This window comes from Hetaerina americana, unplaced genomic scaffold, assembly GCF_022747635.1.
Source record: "Hetaerina americana unplaced genomic scaffold, ioHetAmer1.1.p SCAF_4, whole genome shotgun sequence".
NCBI classification, from domain to species: domain Eukaryota; kingdom Metazoa; phylum Arthropoda; class Insecta; order Odonata; family Calopterygidae; genus Hetaerina; species Hetaerina americana.
In genome coordinates, this window is record NW_027286985.1 from 14,166,563 (window position 1) to 14,191,752 (window position 25,190).

General features: G+C 39.6%; 1 protein-coding gene across 1 annotated transcript in view; it reads left to right on the forward strand.

The window, feature by feature from the left end:
• Nucleotides 1-25,190, forward strand: part of Best2 (bestrophin 2) — a 261,189-nt gene that overhangs the window by 92,488 nt on the left and 143,511 nt on the right. The window contains exon 2 of the mRNA XM_071590110.1: nt 20,927-21,037. Within this exon, the coding sequence (XP_071446211.1) occupies nt 20,927-21,037 (111 nt within the window). The remainder of the gene's footprint in view (nt 1-20,926; nt 21,038-25,190) is intronic.

Sequence of the window (25,190 nt, forward strand, 5' to 3'; positions counted from 1 at the left end):
TGTCACAACGGCTGTCAGAATGCTGAAAAGTGTCTTGACTTTCCTAACGCGAATGCAACTATTATGGGCGGATTATTGTTATGCGTTTTATGTTCGTGTATTAATCATTAACTACGGAATTTTATAAATTTCTGTTTCGAAAAGATGTGTCGGAACTGTCTGTGTATGCTATATCCCCAAGAAATATGGATCTTGATTGGAATGTAAAATAAATATAAAGCACTTTTAGCTGCAAAAGGAATCAATTTGGAATGATAAAAATAAAGTATCGTAGTGGACTTTCATGATCAGTCTATAATATGCCCCTCGGTTTCGTCGTATCATATTATATATCAGCCCAGTAAGGGGAAGACACTATTTATTTCTCTTTTATTTACTTAAAATGTTCGGGCGAAATACAATCTCTCTGGAAAAACCGATGGAGTCATAAATCCTCAGATAGATTTGAAGCAGCTCCCTGATTAATTTTCCGGCTCTATGAGCTGGTCCCTTCATATGTCTTCTCGTTTATGTCTACTGTTATATGTGCTAGTTTCTCATTCACTGTCTCCTTCTGCGTTTCTTCTCATTCCATATTCTTTCAAAAATGCCGTCATCAAACCATCGCGTCACAAACGGTGACCTTTTATCCTTTATTTTTATTATTATTTTTCCTTTTAGTGTAATATAGACTTATTATTCTCTCACACAATGCCAAGACCACATTAGTTATTCAATACATTTCATATTCGTTTTTCTCATGAAATGTTTCATTTCCGTTTAGCTTGTTTCGCACCCTTAAAGTAGTGAATCCCATATCTTGATATCTTAATGAATCATTTTTTCCAATTTGAAATAGTATGTTTTGTGCTAACTGAACTTTAAAGAAATTCTCTTTTGCTAGTGCTACGTCCACCATTTGCATCTACCTGGTACCCACTATCCACAATGCATATTAATAAAATGACAGAAACTAGTAGAGAAGTTACATAATCCAAGTGGTGAAAGTACGTAGCTTTGGTCACAGACAGCTTTACGTGCTTGAAAGCATTCAAATTTTAATTAATACCCGCTCTTTGTATGCGGGGACAACACCTTCATACTTGCATTTATGTTCTTTTTTTTATCACTTCGTATTTTACCATGACCTAGCTAACGAGAGTCCTATTCAGTTCCCCTTCTTTCTCTGCCATTAATTCTTATAAATGCTGCACTAATATACACTGTACCACATTTTTCTTCGATTTCATGCATGAGTTTCTCTTCGTAGAAGTTATTGAAAATGGCAGAAATATTATATTTATGAGTTACTTTTTCTTCCCTCATGCATCATCATTTCTAATACTATAATTTCTCTCTAACATCCAAATGGATGTGGATCAAACTTCTGTCATTATAACTACTCTCATGTGCTTTAGATAAGGCATTATTCTTTTCCATTCCACAAAATGAAATTCCTTTTCCCAATAACTGAATAAAATTAACGTTTGTTGATTCTTTTTTATTTTCTAATCATCCTATTGATTAAAAAAGCTTGTCGTGTCCTATTGTTTTTCAAATGTAAAAATTGATCTTCAGGGCCCTTCTTCGCTTTCCGATTCTACTCTATAGGATGTGTCAAGATCTTACCAGGGTTATTCTCGGCCCGAAAAGTTTCATATTTATCTGCAGCTTCAGTTTTGGACTAAGTTGTTATCACGTGATTTTAAATTCATTCCGTGTTTTTTTCACCTGAGACACAAGTTTTACAGTCAGTCTAAAGTATTCTTCCAAACTTGTTAATTAACTCCGAAGAGGTATTCTTGATTCCAAGGGCTTTTATTGCTTGGAAATCCCTTGTTGCTGCGTTGCGCCTTCGGCGTGATGCCTTCTTTATTGCTTCTATTGCTTTTTTCCTCTTCACCTAGGATTATAATGAACTGTCGTGTGGTGTACAGTTCATCCAATTATTCTTTCCATCACTTCATTTTATCTCTCTTTAATTAATTTTTTCTGGTTTTCTTTCCATTAGGATTCTACTTGTCATCACATTTTTGAAGTCATTTTACTTTAACTAACCGTGTTCTATTCCATTGTTTTCAAACTCTTCATCCATGCCTTGCTAACCTTTGCTACCTTCCGGTTAAATCCACATCCTATCCTTGAATGGCATTTCTTTCCTTGCTCAATTAATTCCCTATTTCTCCCTTTTAAATTAGTTCCAGAACCTCATCCTAGATCGAGGGTTTCCTCCCATCGTAGTTCCCTCTACCTTTCTCTGCGACTTCTAAGATTATTTATCTACATTTTACCGTGTATCCCTGATGAGCCCTTAGGTGTTAACTGGTTTTCCCCAAACCTCTACAATAATTCGAAAGAATCTCCGCCTCAGTTGAGTTTCTTTCTGTTTCTCTATTCGCCATTGGTTTTGCAATGCTGTTTTCAGTCTCTTGAATTCTAATTGGCGCTTCATCTTTACTATTTTATGAGTACCTACTGTCAACTGGTACTGCCGCCCGTGGTGTAAAATTGATGAAAATATCAGAGAAGTAAAAGTTATTGTTTCAAAAGTAATTTTTTTCTGTCGGAAATTAAAATAAAGTACCTGAGATATAGGATCATCGTGATAGGCTGGAAAACGCATATATAATTCACGCTTTTATTAGACTCACATCTTATAGAATTGAACTACGCCTGAAGCATCAAAAGCTACTCTGTATCCTACACCGAGGCATTAAAAGATAAGTTAAAGTAAGCTAATAGGTTCATGCCCTATTTATGTGAGAACTACCTCTCTCATTTGAATCAATTTATCTATCATATTTCTTAGGCAAACAATAATCACAGGAACGGTAATCTCAATAGAACAATCTCAATAAGGCTTGCCCAACACAAGTTGAATATATATTGCTAGCAGATTTATTTGTCACTAAGAATTTTCCCTTATTTTCTTTTTTACGCGTAGAAATATTGAAATAATTTACCTATTTATATTTATTCTACCAAAATTCGCTATTCACTAAGACTTAAAAATATAATTTATTTTCTTCATCAAGTCAGTATTGTTGCGAAAAAAACGAGTGTAGAGAAATAAAACACGTATGGTTCTATTTTTTAAGGTTTATATCTCGTATGTTTCAATTTCCAGTTATAATCTAATACCTTTTGAAGACAGCCATGCATTTAGCTCCTTTATTTTCGTTCACTTTTAAAATCCGACCGCAAAACTCCCTTGGGCTTGTGCGGCGACGGAGCACGTTCAAATCCCATCTTAAGGTCAGAGCTAGTTACAAGATTGCTCTAATGTCCGTTTGTTGGATAAAATTTATTCGAAAACAGGTTAATTGTGGCTACCAGAGAGTCCTTATTGACCCAATATTTTTTCTAGCATTCAGACTATCGAAATTGCTCCAATTTCAAGAATACCTACTTATGTATATCCAGCTGTACACGTAGTAGCTTTCAAACCTTTTTTGGCATTACACAAAATTGGCCGTCTCCAATTTTCTTCAAGTTAGCCTAAGTGAACAAGGACAATAATGAGTTTATTTTCCTGAATGTGAAAATAGAAAATCAGTTCATGGACGTTCTACGCCATTGTGTTGTGAATATGAGAAGAGTATTATTCCCTTGCTCACATAAATTCAAGCATGAGCAAGAATTTGGCTTAATTTTTCAGCATTATTCAGCTTTACGTTTCCAATGGAAACAAGCCATATGTTTCCGATCACTCCATGAGCTACTATGTGCCGTAATATTGTAATTAATCGGCATCATTAACAATAAAAAAATATCGTGTATAATGAAAACGAACTATACATATTTAATTCCTTTGTGCATGTTTTCTTCCAAAATCGATATGAGGTTACTCGTTCCTGGCTGCTCGAATGCCGTACAAGTCAACAATCTGTTATTTCCATATTGAAATTTACACGCGATTGTAGCATTTAGAAAACCCGAATAAAATGCTTGATTCTAGCAACAAACATCATTGCACCGTTTTTCAAGCTTTTAAATGAAAATAATGATCGCTATCCTTTTCTATATCTGATGGATTAAGGCAGTTTGGTAAATTTATCTCGAGGATCACTCTTTAGATTCGAACATAATTTATTATAACGGGACTAAAGTAATTCCTGGATTCAATTAAAATGAAACAGAAATGGTCAGTTTTACCATAGTTAATTGTGGCAATAATACGTTATGACATGAGATGGAAAGGGTGAGGGGCAATGGAAGAACCGTACAGAGATGGCTGTTTCTCGACGCTCCGTAATGGAGGAGGATGCGGTTAATTTTTTGCGGGGGAACGGGTGTCATAATTTTTTTTCTCGCCGTACAATCAATATGATATCTGAATAACCACAGTTGTTAGCCATCCTCAACATTCCCAGGCTCATTAAAGGAAATAAGTCGTGTGTCGTTGAGGAGTAACATGACTCACTCGCGTGGTTCATCGATCAGATATCAATCAGCGACCTCTGGAAGCATCCCGATGCTCATCGCCCTCCAAACCGGTCGATCGCTTAGAGTTTTCGCAGGAGGCTCGCGCTCAGCTGTTCCCCCCCACCCTTTCTTCTCATCCCATCCCCCAAGGCTCCTTATCCTCCGTTTTAAAGGGCCAGGACGAGAGCTTTTGAGCTGCGGCCACTGCAATGTGACGCGCGGTTTATTGCCAACACCTGTCCAAAAACGCGCAGTAAACATCGTTCCGGCTGCGAGTTCGAGAACCCGAAAAACGAGGTATCGTCGCCGTCATCGCAAGGCGAACGACCTTGGAAGGTTAAGGTAAAGCGTTAGTCCGAATCCCTATCCCTGCGCGCTCCCCTTCCCCCCATCCACTCCCGTCTCCTCCTGCTCCTTCCCACTTAGCGGAGGGGGAGGGTGGGAAGGGGAGGGAAGAGAGGTGGAGGGCTGGTCGCAGGGGGGTGAGTGGGTGTGCTCACATTTGTCGACAGACGAGCGCGCGAAACTGGAGAACACGTAATGGAACGGCATCGGGCCGAAGGGATGATGGGATAGCTGCGATAATGTGGGGTTAGGGCGCATCGTAAGGGGGGGAGGAGGTTGCTATGGCGAGATAACGAGGGGGCGAGAGAGGGTGGGCAGCTCGGGTCATTCCGACTGCTCCTGAGTTCATGCTCAGCAACAGTCGGTCGAAAGCTGTCATGCAAGGGAGGGGGAACAACAATAAAAAAGCTCCAATGCCCGAGGTGGGATTCCGAAATCGACTTTTACGTTGCATAGCCGCGTTTTCACATGCAGCCCAACCGGACGGGATTAATAATGTAGTTTCCGACCGCTAAGTTACTTGAACTATATAGTTTTTGCAGTACGCGGGCGAGAAAAAACGAATGGAAAGTTGTCCAAAATAATCTCCGAAAAGTAGAAAAAAACTGATCAACCTCCTCCGCATGTTTCTACGGTCAAATTTTGTTGCAAACTAAAGGACAGTTGAGCTGGAAAACTTTAGGAAGAAATCAGCTGGACAGTAAATCGGCCGTTTCTGCATAATTGGTACTTTTTCTCATTAAAATTTCATTATTTTAACGAGTCGTCTGCTTACAGTATAAAACGAGACATTTTAAAAATACCCCCTCTCCATATTCCAACCTTTGCACTTTATATTCAAGACTTTCTATTCTGACAAGGAAGTGAGTGCTATCTTGTTGTTGTTGAAATGGAGGAAGTCCAGTGACTCCAAAGCAGCTAAAAAGTATTAGGAGTGGTAATAGTATTTTTAGGTTCGATACTGTCGATGAGCCAAATCCTCTAAGCTATGGATTCCATTGACTATTCAAGTAAAACAGGATCATCCTGAATTATTCGCCTTTTATTCTCGGGATAGAATTGAAACTCTTGATCTCGAGGAAACCTATGACCACCTTTTGACAATTGGTCACAGTTCCTTGTTAATTTGAGAATTTTGAAAAAAATGCCCCCGTATGGCCGCGTTCCGGAGCTTTTCTGTCGTTGTGTGTGTGAAATGTCGTTAGGTGAGTCTATTTCCGTTCGCGTATTTCCTAAACACTGACCACCTCCTCAGGCCGAAGATCACAAGTTGAGCAATATGACCAAATTGGACGTCCTTATGCTTGAAACGTTTATATCGATAGTCTGTTATAGACGTGATGACCTTTTGGATGAAGTTGGGATAAAGGAGGGGAGTCTATTTTCAAACTTGATGTATTTAAGTGTCTCCACTGAGGTCATTTTGAATCGAAGTTAGGAACCAGCTAATAAATGTGCACACGATTTTATCCAATTTCCGAAGTTTCTACTTCTTCCCTTGGTCGTTTGATCTGCCTGGTTCCTTTTGAAAACCCTGTGACTTATAACTGTGGGGACTTCCTATAAAACCTCAATTGCTACATATTTAGCTGATTTTTAGCAAAATATTTTCAACTGACTCCATAAAAAAAACGTTTTGATTCAAATATTAACATGGCCGAAATTCAATGAAAATGAAGTCTCATTGCCACTCTGATATTGCATTTCAGGTGCACAATTACATTTTACGTCCAATGCATGTGTTGATGTGATGATGTCTGCAATAGTGTGCAATAAATAGCAATAGATTTTTGTTTTACGTATGTGCTTCACTGATTAAGATAACATTTTCATCATATGGAGTTGGTAAGATACACAATCGGGTCTAAGGCGAGATTCGAACAGTTAAATTTTATTTACCAGAAACATGCATTTCTGACCCGGATCTTCAGGCAGGCTGCCATTTAGCCGATAATAGATAAACGTTAATTACAATTACACAGACAATTGTCCTTTATTAAGTATTTTCTATCACTCTGTCGATTACATTCTTCTTTAGAAACTGTGAGAAAATTGAAATAAGATCATCAATCTTAAATATACTCATTGGCCTAATGAATGCAATGTTTTCAGGGTAAATTTTTAGTGTCAAAGGTTCAAAGCGTGATAAGATGCTGTGTGCGAAAAGGAATCGATGGAAAGAGATAATAAGAGGGAGTAAGCGTGTACTGGAATGAAAGGGTAACCACGTGTTTCGCTCCCCTTATATTTGGGCATCGTGACTACAGGAAGAGATAAGGTAATCTAACAGCTGGCCACCTAATTTTCCTGTTGAAATCTTGTGAGAGGCGGTTGCGATTATTTGTATAATTTCCAGAAGTAAAACAAGCTTTAACTTGAAAGGATGGTGCTACAGCGGAAGGTTGCGAATGAAATATGTGCCGAAGACTCAATAGTAAATGGGTGCGTGAATAATGGGAAATGAATATGACAGCATGATCAGATAGGAGGAATGTGAGGAGACGTACCAAACCCGTGTTGGAATGATGGTTAGTAGCTGAAAAGGCGTATAATTCAAGATATATATTCTCTTTAAGTGTTCAGTTGAACCTGTGGTTAAAAGTGTAGGCAGGGTCAATTACTGGAAACAAACGAGGAAAGGCTTAGATGCTCAATCGATTTCTCTCCGTTAATGATGTTTTATGGCTCCAATTTGGTCCTCTTTTCCTGTTCCAAACACGGTAAGTACCACTTATTTATTAGGAGATAAGTTATGTCGTATCAATGTACTGCAATGAACTTGTGTCAATATATAAAGTTGGTTTCAGAATAAGACTTCAATTCCTCTGCGTTTTGTACGTAAAGTGAATAAGAGTGCAACGCCGTAAAGAGTGGACGTGCTCTTAGAATTCAAATTCCTTGGAAAGAATATTCCCTGAAATAAAATAGCGATAAAGAAAGGAATTATAGCCTCTAATCATTACCTAATAAATAATTATATAAGCGGAACGCTTTTAGTCAGCCACGCAATAAATGCCTGAGAGAATAAGCAAACAATTTCGGTTTCTCCAGGCTAAAAGACACGCTTTAACTCCAACTTGACATATACTATCGTTTTCATTCTCTTTGTGCTCTATTCAAAGTGTTCCAGTTACAATTGTTTTATTTAGGGCCTGGGTGGATTAAGGGATTCAAAAAGGGGTGAACCAAATGGCAATTAATTTGAAAAAATTTTAACATTTTTTTCTCCTCCCCCCAAAAACACCTTGACAATAGTCTTATTCCACAGCTGAAGTACAAAACATGTTTTGTTGAACTTTCAAATTTTCTCATAGACCGAGAGACAAGTGAGTCAAAATCGAAACAATATTTTAAAGAACAACCCCAGCGTTTTTTGCTTTGCCTACGTTAAGTGTAAACCACGTGATTTACGGAAACGTATTTAGCGTAAAGAGTTTTGTCTCATTTTTTGATGATTTAGTACCAATTTTAAAGCGGTGTATTTAATTACGATGACAACTGACCTTTAATGAACGTTCTATGATAAATTGGCCTAAAAGACCCCATGCAGACTTCTCTTGAATGAAATAGCTAGGGTTGACGTTTGAAGAGTTGATTCAGTTAAGTTTCAAACCATGAGCGTATTTCTTTCGAAAATTTACATTTAATTCAAAAATAAATTTTAATGGCATTTCCGTATGCTTAATTACTTCGGAGAATTTATTTTAAATAATGATTTTTAGATAGAATGGTTTTTTTGCAGAAGTAGCATAAGAGCAGATAAATATGGATGGTCATACTCCTCATTGCCTCTGGAGGTTCCACACGGGCCGAAGAAATCTCCGTTGGGAACATCAATTAAGTTCAACGTAGAACCTGATAGATCGTGATACATACAATTTTTATGACCAAATAAATTTCATGGCGCAGCTGGTATATCAATGCAAAGAGGGAAGAAAATTTAACCCTGTGTGAAAGTATTTGAGAAATGTCATAGGGTTGGTACAATTAGTAATGAGGTACAATTAACTGATCATAGCCATTATATATTTTACTATCGAACCGCGATTATAAAATCAGAGAAATAGATTTTAGAATCATAGATTTAATGACTATTCCATTCTATTAAAAATTCTTCCTTCATTACCTATCCAGCCATTCCCTGTAAGGTCCCTGAAAGGGTACAGTCTTAAAAAACTCATATAAGTTTAGCATAGTTTTCAAGGTTCAGGGTGTTAATTCTTAATGTTTTATAATGGCCGTCTATTTTCCAAACACGCACAACTCCACAAACTGAAGGCTGAACTCATAGACTAGAGACTGCACGCAATAAAAATATTACGAACTCTACTTTATATTACTTTTAGGAGTTGGAAACATTGATTTTGGTAATACAGACAAGACTTACACAGAAAGGCTCTTTTCGACGGTCCGTAGGGTTAAAAAATAAATGCTTCAGGTTCGGCGCGAAATTTCCATATATTTTTTCCTTAAAAGCATCGTTACCTCACTCCGAAGGCAGCCGTCCTACCTTTGTCTCCCGAGCAGACACGCGAAACTTCAAACATTCTCTCCCAACCTCCTTATCCCCTCTTCCCTCCCTCTAAGAGCGTGACGTCAATTTTTTTTGCACTCCTCCCCCCGTTTGGTCTCCCACTCCGTACATATAAACATAAACAAGTGAGGAAAGGGCGAATGGGGGAGGGGTTATGGAGTGGGCGAAGGACTCGGCGGGGGGAGAAGTAGGAGAGGGGGAGGGGGCAGGAAGGGAGGGAAAAACGGTTCGAGGCGACGTAGAGGGGAAAGGGGGGGTCTGATTATTTATGTAAGTTTTTTTTTTATTTTTAAGGGGCACCATGGGACCTTTGTCGTGGATTTTTCGTATGCGTATGTCAGCTGTTCTAGACGCCGCGCCATCAGAGTGTGAGAGAGAGAGATATCCGGTTGTAACATGGGGTGTGGGGGGAGTTGGGTTGAAGGGAGTGAGGAAGGAGTGTGGGGTCTCCGAGACCCAAGCTCCTCCGAGTGGGATGGGTCGGGCGCGACCCATTGGCCTCTTTCGTGCGTGAGGCGCGCTGGTCATCTTCCCGGAGCCGCTCGGAGAAGGGGCTGTGTTGGAAGGAAGGAGTGAGATTTTCAGAGAGAGAGAGAGGCACCAAGGGGCAAGGGGAGGCGGCGAAGGGCATCGAAGGGAAGGGAGGGAGGCGGGGAGACTCCTCCGCCTTCTCTCCGGAGAGGGAGAGGAGGCTGGAGCGGAGGGAAGATTCGGGAGGATGGGGATCATCTGGAAGGAATTGGAATGCAGGAAGAAGACCTAGTCGCGAGAACACTCTCGATGGCAATCCCGATCTGATATATGTACGTTTAAGCCCGCCGCATAAGTATCACTGGGGGCAAGGGGAGGCAGATTTATGGTCGTGATAAATGGCCGAGGCGACGAAAATGGCAGCGAAAAAATGCAGCGTGGAGCTCTTTTTTTTTTAAAAAAAGGTCGATTGGAATACGTGATGCAATAGGAGAGAGAGATATAGAAAGAGGTCCCTTATCCATTAAGAGCGGGTGGTAGGGAGGAGGGAAACCTGTTGCCGGTAGCACTGCCGTTAGGATAACCTCCCAGAAACGATTCGAATGGTCAGTGGGATTAAAAGTTCCGAAGGAAGCAGTTCCGCCTGACCTCCGTGGGCACGTGCGTATTGTCATATCCCCTTGAGATATCAAGGGATAACTTAATTAAAGACGATAGAAATGTGGTGAAGCTACAAATTTCATCCCTGAAACTTCATTAAGTTAAGTGGGCGTGGCGAAACGAGAAATAAGGGTCTGTCGTCATACTATCCATACAGTTCCAGTTAAAATAATGTGGTATTTGTAAAGAAAAATTCATTTGTGTGAAAAAAGGGTAAAATTTTTCATTCTTTCCTCAAGGAATCTTCTTAAGAAACAATGTTAGTCTTCGAATAAAGAAACATCCATTGAGTGGTTTGCTTCCAAATATCTTGTAAAATGCAACGTCTCCTGCTTTCAGATCGCCCATTCCGTTCTCTTTCAGGGCCATATTATTAACAGTGCGCACGTCAAAATGCTATAATCATATGTCTGTTTGTTGATAACTTTAATAAAAGATGAAGGGGAAATCTAACGGCGCTTACATATTATACCGTTTTATAGTCTGAATGACTTTTACTTTGGAAAACGTGGGTTCCCGAAATTGTTGAATTTATTATTCCTTGTCATTGAAGTATCATTTCTGGGATCCGTAATTAAGTCCGCGTTAGTATTTCAGAAGAAGCATTGCATTTAAAAAGCAGTCTCAAGTGTACATATGTGGAAATATTTCATGCATGGAAAGTTTGATGAAAAATCAACACTGATTATTTCCACATATTACCTCATTATTCACCCGAATAATGAAGTGGACTTGTAAAAATGTGGACATTGCAGTGTTGATGCGTCATCAAACTTTTCCAGTATAGCATTATAAGCAAATTTATTCAAAAAACAATACCACGTGATTCTGAATAAAAATTAGCTATTTCAATGCAACAATTTCAGAGTTTAAAAATCATTCCCAGTCAAGGCGAATAATTTTTACACTCTGAAGTTGTTGCATTGAAATTTATATTAGCGGACGACTCCTTTAAAATTTACTGTTGTCGCATCTCCCTCAGTTTATTGGAAAAATTAGGTATCTGTTCCAATGATGTGACCATTTGACAAGTTAATGAGCTTCTACCGGTGGAAGAATTACAAAATAGCAAAAGATAGAAATTAACTCCTCTAACCAAGAGATTTGCATCAAAATTTGTTTCTAAAATTTTTTCTGTGTTTTCAATGACTCTCTTCCGCGTCGCGTTGGGTGAACGGGAAAAAATTGCCGAGTAATTAAGAGGCCTCTGGGGAATCGTCGCATTTCGCATCAATATTGTGAACTTGGCCAGCCTGTGGGATTGACCTTAAAGAAACCTTTTATCTTCCACAAGGACGCAGCCGATTAGGGAAGAGGTGTCCAAATCCTTGGCCTACGGGCCGTGAAACTCTCCACGCTGGGCTGAGGCCTTAAGGGGTGGGAGTGGTGGGACGGAACCGTGAGCAGGAGCCATGAGTAAAAAAAGATAACAAAATTTATAGCTCGTGCGGTCTCAATGCTAAGATAGAATCCAAGAACGATGCTATCATTTGGATGTAATTTAGTTCACCTTTGCCTATCAATTTAAACGGTACATAAAAATGCCGCAGGACTACCAGGGAAATGTTCGCACGGATAGATTGACCCAGCGAAAAATTCCTGCCGATTCTTTGTCCCGCCCTCCTACTGAGATGGACCACGCCTGGTCTAGAGAATCGGGATCCCGGCTTCCACAGTAACATATCGGATTTTTGCTTGCCTTTATGGACTCGGAAAAAAATAAACAAGCAGAAATGACGGTAATACTAACAAATAATTTGAATAGAACAAAGGATCAGTCTCACCTAGTATGGCTCTGTTATATATATCTAGCTCAAGCGTTTAGAGCATCGGCCCGGTAAGTCGAAACATCCGGTGTTCAAGTCCCGGCCAAGGAAGTATTTTTGCGCTTGTGATCTGCTCGATTCCGCCTTCCCCACCTCTCCTGTGTTCGTCCTTTATGTGTGTTCCTATCGCTTTTTCTTATATCTCTTTCCATCTAAGTTACATTCCGTGGAATTAATGACAAAGGGAATAAGGATTCCTGATTCTTCCGTAAACGAAAAGCATTAAATCATTGATGGCAAAAGATCAAAAGAGGCAGATGCAAAATATGGAAAACTGAAACGAAATTCACCGTTGGGTTATCCATCTAATGAAAAATTAATGCAGAAAAAATAATTGTCATCTATTGGTGGGTTACTGTCACGGATTTTAGAATATATATTGGTCTAGAAAAACTAATGGGATATTGTCTTAATACTTGCACGATATTGAAGTTTTGCAGTAAAGGAAATAGGAAACAATTTACGAATTGAACGCTAAATCCGTAACGCTATCTCCATAAGGTGTAATTTATAATTCTGCTCTCGTGCATTCTCGATCTCAGTAATTGTTAGTGTTATTATTAGATCGTTTACCGTTTAAGGTAGGTTCTCGGTGTACACAGACTGAGTAACAATGCATATCAAGATCAAATATATCGATAATTTAATCTAATGGTCAGTTTTTCACCCAAATGCATTTTTCTTATGCTTCATACTTAATCTCAATTCCATAAGTAAAGGCTGACTTTCTAATTTCTATGACTTCAAGTTCACAGGGTTGCTGAGAGAGTTGTAGATTTGAGTCGGGAACAAGTCAGCTATTATGCTGGATATTGCTTTTTAAGATGGTTAATTTCTTTTATCAAGCCTACTTGTAGTGTATCCCAGGCCATAATATAACTCTAGAATTATGATGGAAAGGGTAATATAATTGAAACATATATTCAACCGCATCAACTGTATGAAAACGCTAATTGCAGATATACTTTACGCAAGTGGGAAATTTGGAAACTTAGTTATAGTGAGTATGATCATAAATGTCGACTCCGACGCTCAGGTAGGCGGAGTAAATATTTTATTATCACTACGTCGTCCTGGGAGAAAGTGATTAATTATTCACACTTTCAATGCTGATCGGGTGAATATCATTTATCTTAAATCTCTTCATGTCATTCTCTCACACCTTACTTTCACTGGTTTCTGTCTGAGAGGTCCCAAAGCATCATTTCGACCGAACTAAACGATTTAACATTCTGTGAATTATTTCGCTCTAAAAATATATTCGGCATCGAAAACGTAAAGGCAGAAACAACTTTCATTTTGAGCTCTTCCTTTGCTGGGTATTTTATGGTTTTGTGTGAAGTACGAAGGTACGGGAGTTTTAAATGGGGCTACGTGTGAGAAATCGGACAGTGCAGGTGTTCTAACGGCACAGTTGGAAGTGCTATTTTAGTTTAATTCTTCAAGTAGAGCACCGGCTCACGCCTTCAATCCGTGCATGCATATCATATGTCTCTTAAAAATTCTCTTCAATATCACGTTCATTATCGTTCACGTTATTAATTCTCTGTTAACCCAGCAGCTAAGTAAATTCCTAATTGAGAATAGGATTTTGATACCAGACTTACAACAGCCTAAAAAGGGCTTATTGAGTGAGCTGATGAGCAGGTTTTCAGCATTAGTCACTGTTGAACGCCAACAAGAGGAGATACGAACTGTTCCCACGCCCTTGTCCTAATATTCTCTGAGCGCGTTGACATCTTCCAGTGCTTCTTCCTACCTGCCGCGTTCTGGGAACTGACTATCTTACCTCTTCTTGTTTGAGGTTTATAAGTATGATCTCACAAATCAGAAACCTACATTAGCCAAAACCTCACAAAGTCACTTGAAACCAAGGTTTCCTTATGTTAATTGAATTTTTTCACATGCCAAAAGTTTTGCTGAAAGTTATGTCTTCTTAATACCTTGAAGGAGAATTATTTTTTACTTAATTTGAAACTCATTTCCTTACGAATTTCATGATAAAAGAAGTCAATTAAAATGACATTCTCTGTGTTCATAAATAACTGAAAATCTAGAATTTAAAATTAACGTCTCATTGCGGAGAAATAAGTCGATATTGATCCTTGTTACTTAGTTTGAAGTATATGGTCACGAATTGAGCATATTTTTCTTAAGATCGATACAAGTCGAAAAATCAATCAACTCGTTTTTTATGTTAAGAAACTTGATTCCCTAGATTTTCTCTAGGTAGTCTATTCCTTTGCTTGATTAAAAAAATCCATCGTATAAAATCAATTTTAAGAACAGTGGTTCAATGCAATTTATCATCAGTATTCAATGAGGTGATGTTAAACAGTGTGCCGAAATTGAGACTACGAAATAAATTTCATGAAGTAGATTTATTTCAAGAGGAAACTTTTACCCGTCCCGTTTTGGAGAAATACAACTAAATGGCGACGATTTCAAAGTGATCACGTTAGAAAAAAGATAGTCATTCGTGTTAATGTGGTTTCTGGGAATGATTTCATGTCTTCTAAAAGGGGTTCTTTTGCCTTCCCTAGGGATAACAATATTCTGGCAAACTACATTCGGATGCACAATTCATGTCGATCAGGTTTCAAGTCGATCCCTCTTCGCTCGCTTCGGCGTCAGTTTTCTCCCTTCGATCACTCCATATCCATCCCGCCATCCCAGTTCAACCAACTCCTCCTCGCGGCTCGCCCCCCCCCCCCCTGTAACCCAGAATCCCTCACCCACTCCCACACCCGCCACGCCCACCTCCTGTTTCTCTCTTTGGTGGCGCGATCCCTTTCCCCCGCGCCACCTTCCTACGCGCCCCACTCTCACCCTCATACCCTGGCACTCACCACTCGCGATCACTCCTCACGCTTTTTTTGAAACTCACTACGGTAGTCGACCTGTCCCGTGCGACCCACAATACGACTCCTAAATCGGGACCATTATTTTTATCTCTTGACAACGTTCCGGAATGTTTTCGTTATGTTTTTGTGGTGGGTGTGAGTTTTTGAACAGTGGAAAGGGTGCTTGATTTGTAAATCCACTCGACAATTGTAGTAATAGGAAAGGTGACCCGACTCTCAAGCGTTCGATACATGACGCTGGTTTCGTCACATATGATTTACTCTTAACCGAAATCTTTCGCTTTGACTTTGCAATATAGTCATGAACTAATGGGTTATCAATTCAGCTTATTTTTTACTGTCGTGCATTTGTTTATTACTATGAATCTGGCAATAGTTTCCGCGGTGGAATTTAATGGGAGCAGACCTAACTGTCTTTCATATCGTATGACGAGAATTATTGTTCCAAAAAGAATTGTTATTTTCTGTCATTTGTGGAAATATTAATATATTTTAGCAATTGGTTTTCGAAAGAAATAACTGCCATTCAGTCTCAAACAATTTGAGAAATTGGCGATTAGTTGACATTATGAGCGATAATTCATGATAATTTAAAATGAAAATATGAATGGCATTTAGAAATTCTATATAATTCGCTATAATATCATTCGCTTTCGAGATATGAAGCCGACTGTCCTCGTCGAGGTACTGGGGTTCCATGATATGCTATACTCGTGTGTCAAGTGCAGCCAAACGTTATTGAAAGGGAACACATTATCCCATTTTAAAGCCACAGCTGGAGTCCACAAATTTTGGTACTACAGATCTAAAAAAATTGAACACACCTCCCCCACGTACTGAGTTTTTCGACGGCATTATTTTTCTAGACTTATGTCGATTCAGATTATTTAGGAGAGAGTAAATTATTACGACTTTTGTCCGTAGAACTGTTTGTAACTCGCCAGTATTATGTCATTGCGTAATTACTTGTAACTACGCATTTTGAGCGTGGAACGCACGAAAAAAATAGGAACCAATGGATAAAATAAAAAATTTCCCAAAGGAATATCAAATTTACGTCACTACTATTCAGGAATACGCACGTTTTTTGCCTCTTAATTCCCTTTCTTTTCGATCAGAAAGATCGTTTCGATCATGGCATCGTTCAGCCATGAGTGAAATCTTAAGACCTACCACATAATAAGCAGCGCTTCCATCATTTTATTTGTTCTATGTTAATATTTAAATTATCAAAGTGTGATATAGAAATGTATGCATACATTTTTTATCTGATTTTATTGTTGAATATAGAAGTCTAGTTCATGTTTTGCCATATTCCCTACACATGCATCACATTCAACGACAATTTAGGCTACTTCGGCCTTAAAGTTGCCCTCGAATTCGTTTCTCAATTCTTAACTACCCTGGAGGGCTATCGCTTTTGGTGTTCATTCAGCAGCAGGACAAGATCAAGCGTCATGAACATCTGAACTGCAAATTATTTGAGATCACTCCCCTCACAGTATCGGCGTAATCGATTGCGGTTGCGACTTCTAAGTTTCCTCACCACTCGCTTCTCGTTGAAGTTTTTATGACGAAGCGTGAGGCCGCGGTACTCGGAATTCTCGGAAATTGAAGTCTTAGGCATCGCTTCCATCGGACACCCGTGTTGATCAGCGGGCCGGAGATGAGGGAGGCGAGGGATGGGCCACGCGGAGGGTGGGGGAGGCCGAAGAGGAGGAAGGTGACGGTATTTAAGGAGACTCATAACCAACCAAGCGTTTACGCCCGACTTTCGAAATACCACTCCGTGCCGTCCGTAGCTTTTGCTTTCTCGATCGGAGGTTTGCTGCCAGTTTGGCGAGCGCGGAGGTCGAAATGTCTGTCCGGTCGTCCGTCTGCTCGCGTCCGAGGGGCATCCTCTTCTTCTCAGGGTGGACCTCGTGCCCCGTCTCACCCCCCCCCCCCTCCACTTGTATCGAAGGAAAGGGAAATCCAGACCGTTTGGCGAAAAATCGACCGGCTCGTATCTTTCGTGATCGTCTAAGGGAGGAGTGCCGTAAGAGCGTGTGGAAGGGTGGATGTGGGGAGGGAGAGGAACGGCATTGGGAGAGAGGGAGATAGGGGAGGGGAAGTCGCGGGTGCGGCCAACTGCCACAATTACGAGGAGAAATCATTCCGTTGTTCTCAGTTTTATAAATAGCCACTCCTGCTGCCACTCTTGAGCTCATATGTATAGGTTGGTACCGACTTTCTCACGTGATTCCTTTTGGATTCGAATTCGTAACGTTACCCATTCGAATGATACATGCATTGTGAAACGCTGTCGTGGTTGCTTAACGATCTTTGAAAACGATCGCTGTCTGGGGGAAAATCCTTGGTGAATTCGGCGGGATAAGTGATTTTTGCGGACGGATAGTTCAGCCGAAGGAGATTGAACTCTCGCATTCAAATGAGGTCCTGTTTTTGGCTCTATGCCTCGCTTACATCAAGTCATAAGGCCGTGATCATTTACGGACCTTCTGAGATGGAAAAAAATGTTGCTCTCGGGTTGCACTCTGCACTCTTGTCTCGCCTATTCGTCTGGAGCTCGTGAGACATTCCATTCGCGTTTGGCTTTCACTCCGGGGATTCACTGGCAAGTAATTGCATTCGATTCGAACGATTAATTAAAGTGGTCACTACGTGAAAGTGTAGTTTCTCGTGAACTCACAAGTGCATACTCTGTATGTCCCACGCCAGGCTTACAAAAAGCTATTTTATCAATTGGCCATATTTTTTCGAAGATTGGTCCCATAATCAATAAGGTTAATTGCAACCATACTGAAATACCCCTGTCAAGGCTTCGTTTAAATTAAGTCTGCGGAATTTTCCTTGTTTTACGTCTTGTTAAAAAATTAGCCACTTATATGTATATTTTTTTTGCATGATAATATTTCCGAAGGAGAATTGAATTCAACACTACATGCGAAGCATTATACATACGCATTCCCTGTCCTCGCTCCAGTTGGTGCCATTTAGCTCATATTTTACAAGAGTTTTTAAATTAAATATGATTACTGTAAGGAGGAGTTTCCCTTGTGAGCAAAACAGTTAATTTCTATAAGTGTGGTTTTAAAATAAAGACGTAGCTAAAACGGCAGACAATGATATTATATTAGGAATTGTATTCGTATTTATATATTATAATTATGCATAATTATTTGTATCTATATTAAGTTGACGAAGTCTGACTCAGCGCCTTACAATTATATATCAAGTGCTTGCTTTCTAGTTCTACATAGAAAGTGTGCAGAAATGGATGAAAAGCAAAAGAAACATCCTTCACCCACACCTTTTTATGGAAGAGTGCATTTAATTCATTGGCAGCTGGATTTCATTCCGCAAGACTGTTGTCGTCTTCCTCCAATGTCTCCGTCCGTTCTACACAGCTAGACATTTTAAGACATTATTAATAGCATGCATGTCTTCTATTTCGGCGGTTATTTCTCTAACGAGTGAAGGATGTTCTTTCTTTCGATACAGAACCCTGATTTTTTTTAAAAAAGAGAGTGTTATGGTCTAGGTGATGGTAATGGTAGAAAACCTTGTTCGTGAGAGAGTGTTCTAGTAGAGACTGGGATTTGAATGAGACATTATTTGGGAGTAATTATCTGGTGTAGTCTTTATGACTACATATACACCATTACTGGTCATCAATCGTAAGAGTGGATTTACGGCTGCATTCATGCGTATATATTTACTCTCTGTGGCGTCTGCCGTTACCTGTTCCATTTACATGTATCTTATCGGTGAACACTATTCTGTAGCTCTTGTCGTTCAATTTTCCCTCAACGATTGTAATCATAAAGCCGTGGTCACTCGGTAAGTCCCTGAAAAATTTTTCCCTTCTTTATCGAGTATTTATTAAATTTTAGAAATAAATTTTAAGTGAACTACGCAAAAATATTTTTAATTTTGTAAATGAACAGTAAGCATTGCAAAGCTTGTCTGGTACCTTTTTTTTAGAGTTCACTGTTCTCCTACCATTCACTGAAAATCTTCTTTAATTTTACAGTAAGTCCATTCGATCTTCAACATTTTCTGTAGCATCATATTTCCACTGCTTCCAATATTTTTCTTTCTCTTCACCATACTGCCCAACCATTAATACCCCACAGAAGAAAGCTACATATATATTTTTAAGGCATGAAAACGTTAAATTACCTTAATAATGTCTTATTAAAATTCCTAAACCCCCCTTTTGCACGGTTCAAGTGTTATTATATGTCGAACTATTAATATGAATGACTTTTATCACCATCGAACATCGATTTATATTTGTTGGCGTATTTGAGAAATGACGATAAATCACACATTTTGATGTGTCGTCGTTATTCCTCATGTGGGACTTTCTGTCTCGTTTCCCGCCGCGAACGTTTGCGTGTCCTTCTGGGGTCGGGATGGGGCGTGGACACCGTTCAAAAGAGGGGATCTGCACGTTCGCCTTCCACGAATCGTTGGTCATCTTGGTTCGGGGAAAGTCGGTCCCTCCAGGGGAGGTCTCGACCGATGTGACGGCGGGCACGCGAGACCCCTTTCCTCGGAGACCTCCTCGATCCAATTCCGTACGTGTCCCAAGATCGGCAGTGCACGAGGACAGCTTGCGAATATTGGCGCCGTCCCACCCACCTGGCCGGCTGGGTTAAAAATGGTTCGGCGGCCCTCCGCCCCTCGGAATCTTGTTTAACTCAGGGATTCCTTTTACTTTCGACTCCACCTCGCTCCAAAGGATCACGCGCCCGCCGCCAGTGCTCTCCACCGTTCCATGACGAATACATTTTGCACCTCCCTACTTCCTCTCGGACAGGAAGTTTGCATTGTGGAAGGAACTAAAGTGCTCTCATAGGCCTTACGTCGTTGGCCCCGACCAGTGCATTGTTTTCACTCATTCAAGCAAGGATAATAAAGTTTGATGAATGAAATATATGATGAATTATCAGTTGATTATGTTCGATATGTGTTTTACAAATTTTAATTTTAAATGACCCCATGAATGCTTTCTATGCCTTTTAAGAGTGTATTCAATTCCGTCATTTAATACTTCCTTTTAATAGAAGCCTAAGACTAGACTAGAAGCCTAAGTTATACGTAAATTCATTTGTCCTTTCACATATTTGATATTGTGTAATTACCTTTTGACTCGCGCAGGTGTTCTTCAAACAATTTACTCTATGCTATTGACATGTGCTTAGAAACGCTCTGGGCTTCTGCTCTTTTCCGAAATTATCGATCTTCATGGCACATCCTAAGGAATCTGGTGAAAGAACAGAAAGCGTTGGTCTGAATCTTTAGAGATTTAGATTTATTTTTACGCCTTTTTATAATAAAATAAATTGATGGGTTGGGCCGAATGGTGATTCATGCCGTTATATTAATTATCGAATCCAGGAGGCCATATTTTGTTTAATAAGTTAATTGGTCTATAGCAATGCTAAAAATTTAAAATTGAAGACTTGGCCATTAATTAAGTGAATCCTAATAATGAGAACTTGGTATCAACGGTGGAAGTCACCAATAAAAGAGTTATTCATCAGTAATAGTTTATATAAAAACTCTCTGCTATCAATAAGTTCTTATGTTTAGTTAATATATAAGTTTCTTTAAAATAAATCCGCCAAATTTATTTATTTTTTACTTTTTTTGTAAATAATCTCGTACATGGCCTCGCACTCCAGGATTAAAATATTTTGACACCATTCATTTTACATAGTAATCAAGGTATTTGTGCGCCCAATTATTCTGTGCATCTCTTATCGAAAAGAGAATAGTGTTTGAATTGGCTGCTTTTTCTTTTGTTTCAGATGGAGGGGAAGCGTGTACAAACTGGTGTGGAGGGAACTTGTTGCATATCTTTGCCTGTACTTCACCTTAAACCTCGTCTACAGATATGCATTAAATGAAACACAGCAAAAGTAAGTGCATCTTTCCAGTTCACTAAAATTAAAAATACATAGTCACTCATGGTAGATATTTGTTCAAGAATCATGCAAGAAAAAGTCTTAAAAGTGTTTTTTTGGTTTATTGACCTAAAGGGATGAATGACTTCTATGGTCCTTGAGCTGGAAGCTGATTGAATTTGCCCACGCACTTTAGGCGTCGGACCCTTCCAAATTCGGATTATCAAGTGCCCCAGTTTGTTTCAAAACTTATTTAAAATTAGGCAAGTTAATATATTTTTTCACATATATTTGATTTAAAAGTTACAACGTCATTTTAGTCGTGCAACCGCTCTCACTTTTAGGCAAGGACCGCTTTTAGCCTAATACTTTTATGTTGCCCTTAAGTACACTTTTGAGGAGGAAATTGAGGTGTCGGGTGAATGCCGTTGAGCGTAATTCTCAATAGTCCGGAGTTTTATTATTGTTCATATTTTTCCTTATCTTTTCCTCACGTTTAGATATATATGTATTAAAATTTTAAGTCCCTTTTGGTGCACTTTTGGGGTAATAATTAGGCTGAGAATCTTGGCTGAGATGATTAACATCTGCGGGGTGGTAGTATCAACAAAATTCATAAAATTGGTATTATATTTTGTATTTATTGGTGTATATACGAGGGTCATCCGGAAAGTAGTACCCGTTCGTGCCGCATGAAGTGCTGACGACGCGAGTCGCCGCTGGACGAGGTCAGATAGCTTCAGTGGCTTGTCTGCCTTCTCTGAGCCAAGTTGCGTGACGCTAGCATTGCCTGTGTTGTTTCTGTGATTGTTTACAATGTTTAAAAAAATTGAGAACGCCGCCAGTTGTGAAGTGAGGGCAGTGATTAAATTCCTCAATGCAAGAAACGTTCGCCCATGTGATATTCATCGCCAATTAAAGGAGGTGTATGGAGACAATGTAATGGACGAGTCGTCTGTTCGGCGGTGGTGTCGCAACTTCAACATGGGGAGGGGGAACACACACGACGATGAGCGTTCGGGGAGACCGTCTGTCATTACAGACCAACTGGTGAGCTCAGTTGACGAATTCGTGAGGAACGATCGGCGCGTCACAATTGATGACATCTGTGAGCATTTTCCCAATGTTTCTCGAACAATTGTTCATGAAATTGTTAAACACCATCTGCATTATGCAAAAATTTGTGCAAGATGGGTCCCTCGCGTATCTCAATGAGCTGGCGGCGAAGGACTATGCAGCAGGAATACAGAAACTTGTCACACGTTATGACAAATGCCTTAATTTGCTTGGAGATTATGTTGAGAAGTAGTTTAAAGTATCCTCTTTCAAATAAAATTTTTTATGTTTGTTAATATTTACTTTTGTCTTTATTTCACGAACGGGTACTACTTTCCGGATGACCCTCGTATGTATGTATGTATATATATATACATATATATATATACATATATATATATATATTACCTTGATATTATATATATTATATATATATATACTATATATATATAACCTCTATATCTTCCGATGAAGACGGAGCTGAATTCCGTCAAAATGATCAAGAAATAACGTACCATATTTTAGTAATATCGTTTTGTCAATATATTTTTACTTTGCAAAATATGCAATAATGTTTGTTATGACCGTTTACTTTCTTCTGCTTACGAATTGCGTATGTAACGTCCAACGTGTTTCATAATTACGATTTTAATCCAATTCCGAGATTATTGATATAATTATTTTCCCGTAAATTGCTGTCTGGCTTACCGTTATCAAAGCCTTTCTATGGAGAATTGAAAACTAATTTATTCTAAAAGTTTTTTCCTGTTCCAGTATTTCATTTTAAAAAAAGTAAATTTTGAATTCATAATATAGATACTTGTATAAAATCGCTTCGAACGGAAATTCTGGATCATACGCAGCTACCAGCGCTCCGCTAAAATTATTCAGTAATTCAGGTAAAAATTCTATTTATAACTTTCGAAATGGCGTTCCGCAGTACGTAGTCATTAAGCATGCTATTCACGGTCCGCACCAGTTTTATATGACTTCCATTTTATAATTTCATCATTTTTTCCCAAAAGTGAAAATGGAATTTCTAGTTTTCCTGTCCTCATTCTGAAAACTTTCCGACCCCCTTCGTAGGTAGGCACTTTACTCGGCTTCGTGCCCACTTACCGCATGACCGTCATATTTTTGATAGATAAATCGCGACGTATGATCCCGATGAAAAAGAAACCGGTATGTTCGGTCCATAACTCATTTTTTTGTAACCATTGAAGTATTCCGATGCGAGTGGATCGGGAGCGTGAGGAGAAGAAAGTGTCCACTTGGATTGAGACGCCACTGACAGAATGAATGGTACGACCATCGCATATTCGGAGATCCCGGGAGAGATACGCTCCTACGGGAGCACGTGCGCGCATTGCCTCTGGGTGCGAACCCGGCTACTCAGGCCGTGCCGTCACGAGTCCAACAAGCCCCCCTGTGGCTGTCTCCCCCGGCGCGGTCGGAGGAGACTACGACTGCTGGCTCACTTTCACCCACCCGCTGGAAGCTTCCAAACGGCGGCCGATCGGGAAAATTTCACTCGGGGCAGGGCGACGGCATGCGCGGGTGTTGGGACGGAGACGGCGAGGCAACACGCCTCCACGAAATGTATGCATGCCTCCCATTGGAATTCCGACCAAACCTCACTTTCTTGCCGTCTGGGTGGGTGGTACACGTTGCACCAAGCGAATTCTCACTCCCGTCCCACAGTGGGTGGCAGCGCCCCGCGATTCTTTTTTTCGAGTTTATCTCCACTGCCAAAAATTATCATACCGTAATGTCCTACCATTCTTTCCGACATTTTACCTTGCTATGCCGGTACGAAAAATGTCGTATTCCTATTCTTACGTGCGTGCCCCTCATCTCTTAGATCATGTGAACATGATTTTAAGTTGCAGGGGCGTGGATTGATAGATCTTACTCTAATGGCTTTATAGTCCTGCATTACATGTCTTAGTATGGTGGCGGTTTTCATGTGATTGATGCACATTTTTATTCCCTCCTAATTAATATATCTGAGAACTTCTGTAACAGGGAAAATTAACACTTGTTTAAACTAAGTTGTTTGCTAACACGCACGCGTATGCATACATGTGTGTACCTCCAGGCACCTCCTTGTTTGGGATTTTAATTGAACGTTTTTTCCCTTTCCTTTACCCTCTTCCTCATCCCATACCCTTTCCACATGGTGCTTATACACCATCCCGCGCAACGATCGGTGGATCATTTATGTACATGTAAATGAACAGAATTTTATCTAAATATTAACAAAGTATAACGAGGAATGGCTAGCAAAGAGAGATCCGATTTTTTGACTGTACTCGGTATGGTATTTTGTTGTAAGTATCCTTTGGACAAGAGATGGGTTCTGAATTGTCCTTGCAAAGTATATTGTGTATCTTCTTGCGTGAGTGTCGACTCCTGAAGGACTTAATTCACAACCATAAGATAAGGATGTTTATTTTCCTTACTCTATGGTACAAAATATAAGCTTGGTGAATACGCTTTCATTCCTCCACAATACTATCATGGAAAATGCGCTCTGGAAAATGCCGGTGTACCAGTAGTTTCATTATGATACACTATAAGATGATCCATCTAGGAGTCACTTTTTGCGTTTTTTAAAAAAATCCAGTCTTATCTAGTCCTTCCTGTCTACCTGGCGCATTGATGTACCATTTAATTAAATTATTAATTTGTCCATCATCATTTAAGACACATTCTGGATGTTTGGTTTTTATCCTGGCTAGTTTGTGCCCTTTGGTTTCAATTTTAAACTTACCCTACCTCTTTCTTGAGAACCTCATTGCCTTCATTTTTATCATTGTTTGTCAACCTAAAATGTTTACAGTGGTCCTGTATTGTGCTCAGCAAATATTGCCATCGATTGGTTAATTTGCTAACTAAAACTTGATCTACCGCATATCTGACTAATTTGTCCGAAAATCTGTACGTTCCCCTTCTACTTTCATTCAAACCTACAGCCCTTCCCTTGCCTCTCTACCATTACCTTCACGTATAGTTTGATGGCAGGGTGCAGAGTGGACAGCCTTTATTACTACTCCCGTCTACTCAATGCCTATCTACATTCTCCATCCTCTTCCGGCATCTGTGTAGTCTG